General features: G+C 35.9%; 1 protein-coding gene across 1 annotated transcript in view; it reads right to left on the reverse strand.

Moving 5' to 3' along the window:
• LOC107443468 (cytochrome P450 4V2) overlaps nt 1-14,288 on the reverse strand; it is a 39,473-nt gene that overhangs the window by 4,499 nt on the left and 20,686 nt on the right. The window contains exons 6-9 of the mRNA XM_043039899.3: nt 7,971-8,097; nt 5,327-5,488; nt 2,864-3,037; nt 1,526-1,595 (exon numbers count right to left, since the gene is read on the reverse strand). Coding sequence (XP_042895833.2) covers nt 1,526-1,595; nt 2,864-3,037; nt 5,327-5,488; nt 7,971-8,097 — 533 coding nt within the window. The remainder of the gene's footprint in view (nt 1-1,525; nt 1,596-2,863; nt 3,038-5,326; nt 5,489-7,970; nt 8,098-14,288) is intronic.

Genomic DNA, 14,288 nt, shown 5'->3' on the forward strand with positions numbered 1-14,288 from the left:
AGAAAACTTAATAGAATGAGAACTATTCGAAACTTTATACCGATTATTCGCAGTAAAATTTCGTTAATTTTTTTAGCATCTAATAAAAATGCATGTATGCATATAATTAAAAAAAATCATGTAATATTTACCCAATAAAAAACCTGAATTAATGTTAGGATATTTAAATTGGTAAAAATTTTTATTTAGGAGGCCAGTTGAAATAGGCAGAGCGTAATGATGTACTCAAGTAAAAATTATTATGAAATAAATAAGAGTTTCATACTTTAGACAGCTGCACTCTGTCTTTCAAAAACTATTAAAAATTTATTTTACTCAATAAAACTTTTAATATTATGAATTAGATAGAGTAATAAACCTATTAAACAACTACAATGGTGTAAGAAAGTAAGAGAATTAGCAGCCTTGGTCGATTGTCTCTAGAACTACTGGAATTTATTGAAATTTGATAAGTACATACATTGATACAATACAAAACAAATAAGCATACAACAATTTTAACACGCACGCATGATTGGGCATAACACTCGTTGGAATCGGAAAGTATGAAATTGCCACAGGACAATTAAGGCCGATTGTTAAAGGAAATGATAAACTGCTTTAGTTCAAGTATGAAATCATTCTCTAAGGCCTGCATATCTGTAAGTGGGGACCATTCTCCCTATTAACCCTTTTTTTTTTGTTTATTCTGTAACCGCTGTTTCATACCTTCCAACTCAAAGGAGTGTTATGCACGATCATGCATGTGTGTTACAATTGTTAAATTGTCATTTGTTTTGGATTGTATCAATGCATGCACATATCAAATTTCATTAAAATTGGTTCTGTAGTTCTATAGATTATCGACCAAGTCTGCAAATTCTCTTAATTCCTCACACCAGCAAGGGTCTGTTTAGACGAAATTTGGGTCCGTTAACGGACCCTTCACAAAATATCTTTTCATAAAAATGAACCCCTCACAAAATATTTTAACTTAAACGGACCCTTCACAAAATAATTTATATTTTAATCGGACCCTTCACAATTTTGTCTTCATTATTGGTTTGTTAACAGAAGAAACCCATCTCAGGAAGAGGGGGGACGAAAGACAAATGTAGACGAGCTAAATTTTGTTTCGGCAGACGCTTCTTCCTTTATTAGTCCGAAATGAATATTCTGCTTTCAGCAATATAGGCTAAATATCAAATATTTGAATGTTGCATCGCTAATTTAGTAGCTGCAATTGCTGTTTATTTTTTAAAATTTCATTTTTTTTAATTATAATTTTACAGTGTTGAGCATAATCTCGTATGTCTTTACAATTTAAAAACTCTTTGAAAAAGTTTTTTTTGCAATAACGGACCCTATTTGCACAAATTCACAAAAGCGGACCCTGGTTGAAAGAATGTAACTCAACGTTTATTTTATATTTACAAGTTACGAGTCATTTTTTCACAATTTTACAAAAACGGACCTTTCACAAAATGGTCTGGACAGACCCCAGACCAGTGTATGTTACCTCTCAGAATCTAAATATGAAACTTACAAATTGTTATTTCGTTTTCGGTCACTTCTCTTGCAATGAGCGGAACAGATGGATACAGTCTCTGAGATTCCTAAAATAATTTAGAAAGTCATTAAATCTCTAAAATCATCAGATGCAGTTTCACGCATGAAAAACACAAACAAAATGGTGCGAATACATCGGATAAAAATTTATATGCAACTCATAACGAAATTCATACACAAATTCATAAACAAAAAGGAGTGAACTCATAGGATGAAATTTAATTAAAAGGCACTAACTTAAATAACTTTCCTAATGATTGGATTTTCATAAAATAAGAGTCAATACGAATGGTTCAAGTAGGTGATCTCAAATATTTCAATTAATTAGTGCTACTTATTATATACACCGAAGAGCCATTACATTATGACCACCCTCCATCTATAACAATGGGCTCGCCCAGGTTTTCATGGTTTCTCGCCCAGGAACAATGTTTTCATGGGGCACATTAGGACCCATAATCCTCATAGAACAATCCCTGACGTCTGTAAGCTACTTGAACATAGTTGCAGACCAGGTTCACCCATTCATGGCAACAGTTTTTCCTGCGTGGGATGGTGTTTACCAACAGGATAATGCACCATGTCATAAGAGCCAAATCGTCATGGATTGGTTCGAGGAACATTCCAGTGACTTTCAAGTCGTGTCTTGGCCCCAAATTCACCTGACCTTAATCCAATAGAGCATTTGTGGTCCTACTTGAAAAACCAAATTCGTGCTGACACGCTATCCCCTCGCAATGTGAGGGAATTACAGGACCAGTTGGTGAGCGCTTGGTACCAGATACCTCAGACTACCTATCAGCACCTTGTGGAATCAATGCCACGGCGGGTGCTAGCAGTTTTGAGGGCTAAAGGTGATCCTACATGTTATTAGCAGGGGGTCATAATGTAATGGCTCTTCGGTGTAAGTCAGATGTAAAACGTACTTTCTTTGAAAAACACACCTTTTTTTTTGACAGATTTGGATTTTTTTTAATAAAACAATATAAAAAATAACCGCATTCTCGATAATATGGTCCTGACATTATGCTTAAAATTTCCGGCCGTTTGGTGTAATGTCATTTTTTTTTGTGCTTTTTGACATATTAGAACTTTTTAAGTATCGCAAAAAGAGCGAGGAAAGCTTTGCTCGTTGTATTTATCAGAGTTTGAAGCATTACTATAACCCACACAAAATGACTATTAGTACAGTTTTTATTTGATTATGCGTGATCTCTTAATTTACAATAAAGAGCTTAAATTTGGTACTTGTTCAATGATTTTTCAATTTGCATTGCATTTAATTCATCATATGCCACAAAAATTTAAGATTCACCTTAAGAACAAGATCAAGATAGGTCATGTCCTTCAAATCATCCGTCGTTATTAATCTGTCTCTGTCATCTCCAAATATGCGGTCCATTTCTTCATGAATTTTGTCTTGGACGTCTTTGTGGAGACCAATTAGGTAGAGAGCCCAACTGATTCCCATGGATGTTGTATCGTGACCCTATCATGCATAAAAGTAAATCAAATAAATTATTATACATTTCTTCTATATTGAATATTTATATATGATGTTTCAAACCCATTGCCCTTAATGTAAGATTTTCTGTAATGACCACCTTTAATCTATATACTTTAAAACTTTTGTAAGCTGAGCTGCCATGGTAGCCCATTGGTTAGAGAATCGGTAGAATAAAAGCGAAAATTTTATCGGCCCGGATTCGATCCTCGATTCTACTAAGACTTACACAGTACACGCGATATACGGGATCGTAAGTTCTGTGGAATTAAAAGTTCAGCAGTCAGTCACTTAACAGTAACATGGAGTTCAGGGTTCTGGAGAAATTTTCCTTCCTCTTCTGATTTGTGTCTAAATTGAGGAAGTGGTCTCATGATTGAGTGATGCTTCCATGTATTCGTGTGGATCTTACCTTTGTGGCGCTCTCTTGTCAGACGAAAAGCGCTCTTTCCTGACTTAATTCACATAAGGCCAATGGCTGAAGAGCAAGGATTGTTGATGTGTTATTAGAAAGAATAACAACAAACTAGTAAGAAGAGAAGCAAAAAAATCTATGTTCATTTTAAGTTGCATATAAATGTTTAGTGCATGTACTATCATTATTCAGATAGGGATGAAATGCTCTTTTGGGCTCATTTGGCTAATACGGCTATAAAGCACATAATTTTCTTTAAAAAACGTTATTAAGCTTCATCTTGAGAAAAAGTTTCAGATTATCATACATTTTTCGTCAATGGCTTACTGCCTTTTACTCCCTTAATTGATTTGTGGTAAAAATTGTTTCTGTTTCTTCTAACGTAGATATTAATTCAGGATAGCTAAAGAGTTTTGCTTACTGCCCCTATATTTTGCAAGGAATCTAAACATTTAAATTTATGGTAGGATTTATAGAACATCCTGTGTATTTTTCGGCTCATCAAATTCCTTGTCAAAAACGATTTTAAGAAAGAGCTCACTCTGCAAGAGATGAAAATTAAATTTTAAGTAATAATAACAATAACAATAGCATTCAGCAGAATCTCAATAATCATTACTAAAGTTAACCATTGTAACGGCGTGCTGGATAAAAAGAATGAAATTTATTTTGATTATCTGATGAAAATAAAAGCAGATGAAAGTTAGAAATCTGTTTTATTCAGTTGCTTGTTTCATCGTGATTAGTGATGGTCAGGGAATCATCCTTGAGGATGATCAGAAGACACAATTGTGATCCTCTGCAGAGGAGATGGCTCCTCTGATTTGTCAGCCCGATGACCTGCGACGCATTCTCGGTTCCTATACAGGCTGATCGAAGTGATCGACCAACCGCTTACTGACATGCTTGTAATGCTTGACTTCGGTGTTCCACTGGGAACAGTGACTTTAACGATCAGATGAAAATAAAAGCAGATGAAAGTCAGAAATCTGTTTTATTCAGTTGCTTGTTTCATCGTGATTAGTGATGGTCAGGGAATCATCCTTGAGGATGATCAGAAGACACAATTGTGATCCTCTGCAGAGGAGATGGCTCCTCTGATTTGTCAGCCCGATGATCTGCGACGCATTCTCGGTTCCTATACAGGCTGATCGAAGTGATCGACCAACCGCTTACTGACATGCTTGTAATGCTTGACTTCGGTGTTCCACTGGGAACAGTAACTTTAACGATCAGATGAAAATAAAAGCAGATGAAAGTTAGAAATCTGCTTTATTCAGTTGCTTGTTTCATCGTGATTAGTGATGGTCAGGGAATCATCCTTGAGGATGATCAGAAGACACAATTGTGATCCTCTGCAGAGGAGATGGCTCCTCTGATTTGTCAGCCCGATGACCTGCGACGCATTCTCGGTTCCTATACAGGCTGATCGAAGTGATCGACCAACCGCTTACTGACATGCTTGTAATGCTTGACTTCGGTGTTCCACTGGGAACAGTGACTTTAACGATCAGATGAAAATAAAAGCAGATGAAAGTTAGAAATCTGTTTTATTCAGTTTCCTGTTTCATTTGTGATTACTGATGGTCGGGGAAACATCCTGAGGATTAACAGAAGACACAATTCTGATCCTATGCAGAGGAGTGATGGCTCCTGTTTTGACATTCCGACAACCTGCGGGTCATTCTCGGTTCCAATACTGGCTGATCGAAGTGGTAGCCCAACCGCTTACTTACAAGCTTCTGATGCTTGACTTCGGAGTTTCAGTGGGAACAGTGACTTTACAGTGATCAGTCCTCTGAGTGACTAATACTTTGGAAGAATGAATGTAAAAGAATAATGGGAGATAAAAGAATTACTTCAAAAGCAAAAGTGTCAACTTCTTCTCTAATTTCATGTTCCGTGAGTTCTTTTGTCTGAACATGATGTTCTAATAAAACATCCATCAGTGCTTTCCTCTTTCTTTTCTCTGAAGTAGTCTCCCCGCCGCTCAGTAACTTCGTCTTCTTCTCTTGAATTACCTAAAACAATTGGTGAAATATATTTTAGTGAAATGCGTATCAATAAAAGATAAAAGTAAAAATGAAGATAAAACGCAGTGAAGAATATACATATTGACCCCCATAGAGAGCGGTTACAAACTTGAAGGGTACACCACTCAATGCTGAAGAGTAGTTCCCTAACTACAGGGGTCTGTCCAGACATTTTGTAAAAGGTTCGTTTTCGTAAAATTGTGAAAAAATTACTCGTAATTTGTGAATATAAAATAAACGTTAAGTCACATTCCTTCAACTAAGATCCGCTTTTGAGAATTTGCGCAAATAGGGTTCGTTATTGCAAAAAACTTTTTCAAGGAGTTTTTAAATTGTAAAAACATACAAGATTATGCTCAACACTGTAAATATATAATCAAAAAAATAAAATTTTAAAAAATAAACACCAATTGCAACTACTAAATTAACGATGCAACATATAAATATTTGGTGTTTAGCCTATACTGCTGAAAGCAGAATATTCATTTCGGACGAAAAAAGGAAGAAGCGTCTGCCGAAGACAAAATTTAGTTCGCTTACATCTGTCTTTCTCCCCCCCCCCTTCCTGAGAAGGATTTATGCGATTATTAAAACAATAATGAAGATAAACAAATTTGAGAAGGGTCCGATTAAAAGATAAATTATTTTGTGAAGGGTCTGTTAACAGACCCAAATTTCTTCTAAACAGACCCCTGAACTATGTTAATTATTATTAGGCAGGAGTATTTTGGAATACTAACTATGGTAATTACTAGATGCTGCATTATAATATAGCAACCCATGGCTGAAAATGTCACTCTACGCAGTCAAGGCGCTTTACTTTTATAGACAAGTTGTTCATGCTCAATTAAACCGGTTATTTTGTTCACCTAAACTATCTTAACTTACCCTAGTAGAAATATAACTATAGTTTTCATTGAACCAATATTCACGTTGTTGCTGTTGTAGTTCATTTACATCGCCCTAGAGCCGCACAATGGGCTATTGGCGACGGTCTGGGAAACATCCCTGAGGATGATCGGAAAACATGCCATCACAATTTTGATCCCCACAATTTTGATTTTGATTTGGAGAGGGGATTGCACCCCCGCTTCGGCAGCTCAACGACCTGCACGAGAAGTCGAGCACTTTACGATAGAACAGTTCATCGAGGACCAATACCGCACACCCTCGGTCCCTACGCAGACTGATCCAAGTGGTCACCCACCTGTACACTGACCGCAGCCAGTGATGCTTGACTTCGGTGATCTGCTGGGAACCGTGTCTTAACGATCAGTCCACTGCGGGACCAATATTCACGAATCTTGCCTAAATAAAGGTTGTTTTCCGATATTGGCATTAAGTAGAATTGTCATATTCATCCGATATTTTATAGCCACTTTGCAACCAATATCGGCTCTATATAAAACTGTCATATTCTCCAGATATTTTATTATCATTATTCAGTCAATATAAGCTCTATACTGGTTCTATATAGGGCGATATTGGCCTGAAATAGGCCCAATATTTAAAATTCCAGACATCAAAATATTGGTCCCTCAGTGCTTGTTCTTATCGAACCCATATTCTGTCAACTTTGAGCCAAACTGGGGCCAAAGTAAAATTGTTGCTAGGGTAATGTTTTCTTATAATTAGTGTCAAACATTGCTAGCATATATTCAAAGAGTTAATTCTATCATAACTTGCTTATTTCGCATACAAATTTTTGTTTGCTTAATAAGCAAGTCTTTATCTCCCTAGCGCTGCAAGATCGTCGCCAAATTAATTGATTACGAGAAAACAGCTAAATCTTTTATCCTATTAGAAACCAGTTTTTTTAAAATAAATAATAGATAAAAGTCCCAGTTCAAATGCGTTCAAACAGTATGTGCAGAACAGAGATGTCGCCTTATGATGTTTTGGGCTGCGAATGATTCTCAATCCTTATGGTATGTTCAACCTCCCTTTAAAGTTTGTAACCTCTATGTTGAATTACCCTATAGATTTGCTTATCATCAATCACTTATTATTAATCATTGCATTCGCAGATAAGAAAATAAATGATTCGCTATATCTTAATTGCATTTTACAAAATTAGATTTTAATTTTTCCAAAAAAAGGTCAGATATTATTGTGATAATCTCTTTTCATTTGAATGAGCCATTGTTTTAGTTCAGCCATAGATAAGTGTTTTGTGCGTTTTATAACCAGTGATCAGTTTTGAAACCTCAGAATATTTAGATTCAACGTATAATTCATAATTTATTTAATCTTGCGTTTGTCTTTATGAAATCATTTCATGTAAAATGCCAATGAAATAGAAATGAAAAAATTTTTTAAAGAAAATATAATACTTCAAATAACAATATATTGAACAAATTAGCATTTATAAGAGATTGCATAAGCATTTTCAGATTACGCCTTTAAAATCAAAATAAAATAACTAATATAATAAATAATAAAATAACTAATAAAATAAAATAAAACTTACGGAGTCTGTAAAATTATGCAGTAACTTAATATCCTTTTTTTGCTGCTTTCCCAATTCTGTTAAGGCAAATGTTGCTTCCAACCAATATTTCGGGTTGAACATTCTTTCCATCATTGTCTCTGACACTCTGTTGAAATTAAAAAAATAATAATAATAAGATGCTACCTTGTACAAAACGTATTTGTAATAGGATTTACATTAGCTTATTCTCCATCCAATAAAGATTAACACTACGGCAAACACAAAAGTAATCCGAATTTAAAACCTTGTCATGAAAAAATAGATGATGATTGGATACCTCCAAGTGACGTCATCAAAGACATATGTTATTTGTCGATTCAGAAGCTAATCAGGTTCGAGACATGCGTGTACCCAAGTAAAAATTTTCGATGGTTTTCGAATGCTGGACCAACATAATCTTGATGATAACTATCAATAATTCCATCATGAACCATTATATTTTTTATAGTAACCAATATAAGCAACCATCACCCCAATGTAAGAATTGGGCTGATTTATGATGGTCCAACATGAGAATAGCAAATTGTTTTGATGGCTTGTTCATATTGAATCATCAGAAATTTCCATCATAGCTTCTTAAAAATCAAATGTTTTTACGATCATGAACCATCATCATCCCAATGTATGAATTCGGACTGATTTATGATGGTCCAACATGAGAATAGCAAATTGTTTTGATGGTTTGTTCATATTGAATCATCAGATATTTCCATCATAGCTTCTTAAAAATCAAATGTTTTAACGATCATGAACCATCATCATCCCTGTAATGTTTGGCAACTGTTTGGCGATCGTTCAGGCGCACTTGGCGCATTGTGTCACCCCTTCGGGGGCATGCTAGGAATCGAGGTAGATGTATGTTTACCTTGGTCGGGAGAGGTTCTCCCTTGGTTGTTTAAGAGCTGGATGCTCGAATATAAAAATAATGACTAATTTCTTTTAGTTCTGAATAAAGTTAAGTTTATTATTATGAAAATCTGGTGTGATTATTTGTATGGAATATAGTCATTACAACACGCTCTCGTTTCGAGAACCAGAGATTTGCACCGATAGAAAAGCAATTTCGGAAGTAGAATAAGAAGTTAGTTGGAGAATTCTGATCTGAGAGAAAAATGTTCAAAAACGTACGAAAAGAAGATTTGGTGACAGTTTTGTCAGAGATAGGTGAAGAAGCCAGTTTGGAACTGAAATTAAGAGAGCTGAAACATATGTTGCAAAATAGCAAGGAATACTTAGACGATCCGGACTTTGTTAAAGAAATACTAAATACTACAGTAGAAAACAGGAAAAGAGCTGAAGAGACAGAAAAAGCGAAATTAGAAGAAGAAAAAATACGATTAGAACGGGAACACGAAATTCAGCTGGCGAAGATCCGAACGACACGAAGTATCGAAAGCAGAAGTCCAACCCCAGACGCTCAACACAGCCGTGGAGAAAGCGAAATTTCCCTGGATAAACTGATAAAAGGAGTAGAAACCTTGACGATTCCAGTACCGAAGAAAGCGGAAGCATGGAATATATTTTTCGACTCCATCGAAAGAGCATTTAATCATAAGAATGTTCCGGACGAATTCAAAGCAGAGATATTGTTGAAATTAATTGGGGATAAAGCTGCCAATGTTCTTGTTTATATCAAGGGAGAAGATTTAAAGGACTATCAAAAAGTAAAAACACTGATTCTGAAGGAATATGAACCGACCCCCCAAACCTGTTTGGAAAATTTCCGAAGAGCAAAACGATATTCAGGAGAGACACACATCCAGTTCGCTTCACGAATGACCGCAACATGGGATTATTACTGTAAATTAAGAAATGCAGAAGATATTGATACACTTAAAGAACTAATTATATCCGACAAAATATTCCAAACTTTAGACGGAGAGACAGCGTCCCATATCACAATACGACAAGGAAATACATGGTTGAAGCCTCAGGAATTAGCTAGAGAGTGTGACATTTACTTTTCAGCGCGAAGAAAATCTTTTGATGAATACCGAAGTGAAGGAAAACGCCCGAGATTTGGAGACGCAACATATTCACCCGAAAAGTATGTTCCCCCTCAACTGAGAAAAGAATATCCGAGACAAGAAAACAATTTCGTCAGGCAAAGAGAATGCTACATTTGTGGGAGCTATCGACACATTGCGAGAGACTGTTCCGATAGAAAGAAAAAGAATGAAATGACGGGAAAGCGAAATGAAAGGGATCACACAAAAATTTCAAGAAATTCGAATAAAGTATCAAGCCGAGAAGAAGCGGTGGTAGCGAAAGTAGATTCATCTCATCTACGGAGTGACGTCAGAGAAACCATTATTAAACCCCTGCAGAAAGTTAATATTTTTATCAACTCCGAAGAAATCGAGGCAATCGTCGATTCTGGAACTCAGATTTCAATTCTACATTCGTCATTCATTCCGGATGTAAAGTAGAGAGATGGAGGGAAAATTTTGTTAACTTCTGCATTCGGACAACAGATTGAAGCAAAAGTTTGCCGTACGCCGATTTATCTAAGAAATGATGGAACTAACTTATTTAATTCAGTGGATACCTTTATTGCTGTGACGGATGAATTAAATGTGCCTTGTTTATTAACTCCCGAAATACATGAACTGTTGATCAACCCCCCAGAAAAGAACATGGATTCCGACATCGCAGAAGAAAGGCGTCAGAACGAAGAAGAAAAAATGTTCGTTTTATTTACTGAAACAGAAAAAGAGAAACAAAATACGACAGAAAAGAGAAATGAAGAGGTGGAGGAGAGGGAGAAGGGCATTGCATCAGTTGCCCCTGGCAACCAGTCAAGCTTTGGGGAGTGGCTAGAGGATAATGCAACAGCCAATCCCATCGAGTCTACTGTATCGACAGCCAAACAGCTGTTCATAGAACAACAAACGTGCCCGACTCTACACGAGGCTTGGAAGTTGTCGAAGGAAAAGAAGGGAAACTATTTTATTATGGACGGACTCTTGCATAATGAAGAAAAATTGTTTGGAGAAAAAATACGCCAATTAGTTCTCCCATTAAGTAGAAGACAGAAGGTACTTGATCTAGCTCACAACTCGGTATTTGGATGCCATATGGGCATGCGGAAGACAAAATATAGAATAAGGTACTCCTTCTACTGGCCAGGAGTTTCTCAAGATGTGGAACACTTTTGCAAAACATGCAGCGAATGTCAATTAAGAAGCCCTGAGAAAAGGTCGGATAAAATTCCAATAACCCCAGTAGCAAGACCTGGACTGCCATTCGAAATAGTAAACATCGATATTATTGGGCCCATTGATCCACCCTCTTCCACGAAACACAAATATATTTTATGTCTTATAGATCAACACTCAAGATGGCCGGAGGCCATTCCTCTGAAAAGCTTAAGTGCAAAAGCTACTTGCACAGCTCTCCTCGAAATATTCATGCGAACAGGAATCCCGCATACTATTGCAAGTGATAATGGTACAAATTTCGTGTCAAGACTGACTAAAGAATTTCAAGAAAGATTGGGTGCCCATCCTAGATTTTCAACCCCTGGATACAGTGCTTCCAATGGACTAGTTGAACGATGGAATAGGAGTTTACAGCAGATGCTACATCATGTGATAAGGAGCGACCCATCTAACTGGGATAAGCATATCCCATTCCTGTTATTTGCTTATCGGGAAATCCCCAACTGCACCACTGGAATATCACCTTTTCAATTAATGTATGGAAGACAGCCAAGAGGACCTTTGGCAGTGCTAAAATCATCATGGTCTGGTGAAATACCCATTCCTCCAAATTTGAGTGAATCAGCTGTCGAATACTTACAACAGTTGAAAATAAGAATGGAGCAAGCTGCAGAACAAGCTGAATTGATCGCAAGTGGAAAACAACAAAAATACACTGAATATTTCAATCGAAGATCCGTGCCAAAAAGTTTCAAGAATGGTGACCTAGTTTATTTACTTATACCGGACTCTAACAACAAGCTTTATGCTAGATGGAATGGTCCTGGAGAAATAGTGAGTCTTATTCCTCCTCACTCGTACAAAGTAAGACTACCAGATGGAAAAATAAAACATGTTCATTCCAACAAAATAAGAAAATTTCAAGCTCGTGTCAACGCCGTTGGAGTGATATTCGAAAATGAAGAAGATTTTGGAGAAGTCATAACTCTACCAAGAAAAGACTTATCAACCCCTTTGGAGTATTTAAAAATTGAAGGAAATTTAGATCTAGAAAATTTGGATAAAACTCAGAAGAATAGTTTAATGACCCTCATCAACCAGCATCAAGCATTATTTACAGGAAAAGTAAAAATGGCTAAAGTGGAATCCCACAAGATCAGATTGATTCCAAATGTAGAAAGAAAGAAACCACATGCATATAGGATCCCAGAAGCGTTGAAAGCAAGAGTTGATGCCGAAATAGAAGATTTGTTAAGTTCAGGACTAATAGAGGAGAGTGAAGCTGAGATAGCTCACCCAGTAGTTTGTGTAAACAAGAAAGATGGAAGCATCAGACTTTGTGTTGATTATAGAGCTCTGAATGCGGTTACCAAAGCAGACGATTTTCCGATGGAAGATGCAGTGGATCTAATGTACAATATAGGAAGAGCCAATGTAATAAGCACGCTTGATCTTCTCAAAGGTTATTACGCCGTTCCTATGGAGGAAGAAAGCAAAGAATTTACATCCTTCAAAACTCACCGTGGGCAGTATCAATTTAAAGTTCTCCCATTTGGATTGAAAAATGCCGCTGCCACTTTTCAGCGAGTTATGAACAAGTCACTAAAAGAGTTCAAGGAATTTTCAAGATCATATATTGACGATATTGCTATTTTCTCAAAAGACTTCGAAACCCATCTTCAAGATTTAGAAAAAGTCTTTACAAAATTAGAATTATTAGGATTTACCATCAACGTGAAGAAATGTTCTTTTGCGAAACCTCAAATAAAATATTTAGGACACGTGATTGGATCAGGAAAACATCAACCCGACCCGGAGAAAATAATAGCCATTCAAAAATTGGAATCGCCAAAGACGAAAACCCATCTGAAAAGCCTTCTAGGACTGACGAATTACTACAGGGAATACATCCCAAACTATGCAGACGTCGCGTACCCCCTCACCGAACTCACGAGAAAAAAACAACCGGAGATGCTTGAATGGAGAGAAACACATGAGTCTGCTTTCCAACGGCTCAAAGAGAAATTGGCGAAAACAACGGAATTGATTACCCCTACCCCCAACGAGCATTTCATCATCCACTCTGATGCTTCACAGGTGGGAGTAGGTGCCTGCTTGTCTCAACGGAAAGGCGACTCAGAAGTACCAGTGTGTTATGCCAGCCAAAAGCTTTCTAAATCTCAACAGAATTGGCCCACTATTGAACGAGAGGCCTATGGAATAGTATGGGCATTGAAGAAATTCGAACCTTGGATATTTGGCTCCCCAATCAAAATTGTGACCGACCACAACCCACTGGCATTCATTGTTAAAAATGCTCCCCAATCGTCTAAGCTCCAAAGGTGGGCGCTTGCCCTACAAAAATATAATTTAAGTATCGAGCACTGTCCGGGAAGAAATCTTAAAAACGCAGATGCCCTTTCCAGACTCCCAATCTCAGGTGATTAAAAATAAATAAACTGTCGAGGTCAATACAGACTTGGTCAGTTAGTGTTAAAAGTTATTTCATGACTCTTATATATTTTATTAGAGACTCTAAGTGTTTATATGCTTATATTAATATTTACTTGTGGATAAATTTAAAATAACAGATATTTGAGGTAAATGCTTAATTAATTTGAAAACATATTTTAAAGTAAGATCTTTATAATTCAAAAAAAAAAAAAAATTAATGATTTAGTGTTTGAAAAATAGTAAATTTCATTGTTTATATGCATAATTTTAAGATATGATTAAAATCCATGGAAATATAATTATTGAATTGTTTATATATGATATACATATAATATAATTGTTTAGTATAATATAATTGTTTATACATGATCTTTGAAGTGTTATGGTTTAAAAATATTTTTTTTTATTTTGGTTTGTAGCAATAATTGTTTAATTAATAATGTGAGTATTAAATATTATTAGTATTACTGTGTGTCAGTAGGTTATAGTTAAAGTGGATACTTATTCTTGTATTAGATATTATTTTATAACTATTTCTTTTTCTATAAAAAAAAGGGTTATATAGGATTGAATTGTAGATTGCTAGCGTTATAGTGTATAATTAATGATAACTGAGTTTATATATGAGTAGTTTGAATATCTCATCTGTTTAATATTCCTATTATGTTTTCATTGGAAATAT

This window comes from Parasteatoda tepidariorum, chromosome 1 (genome assembly GCF_982258835.1).
Source record: "Parasteatoda tepidariorum strain Cologne lab strain chromosome 1, Ptep-v5.0, whole genome shotgun sequence".
In the NCBI taxonomy this organism is placed as follows: Eukaryota; Metazoa; Arthropoda; class Arachnida; order Araneae; family Theridiidae; genus Parasteatoda; species Parasteatoda tepidariorum.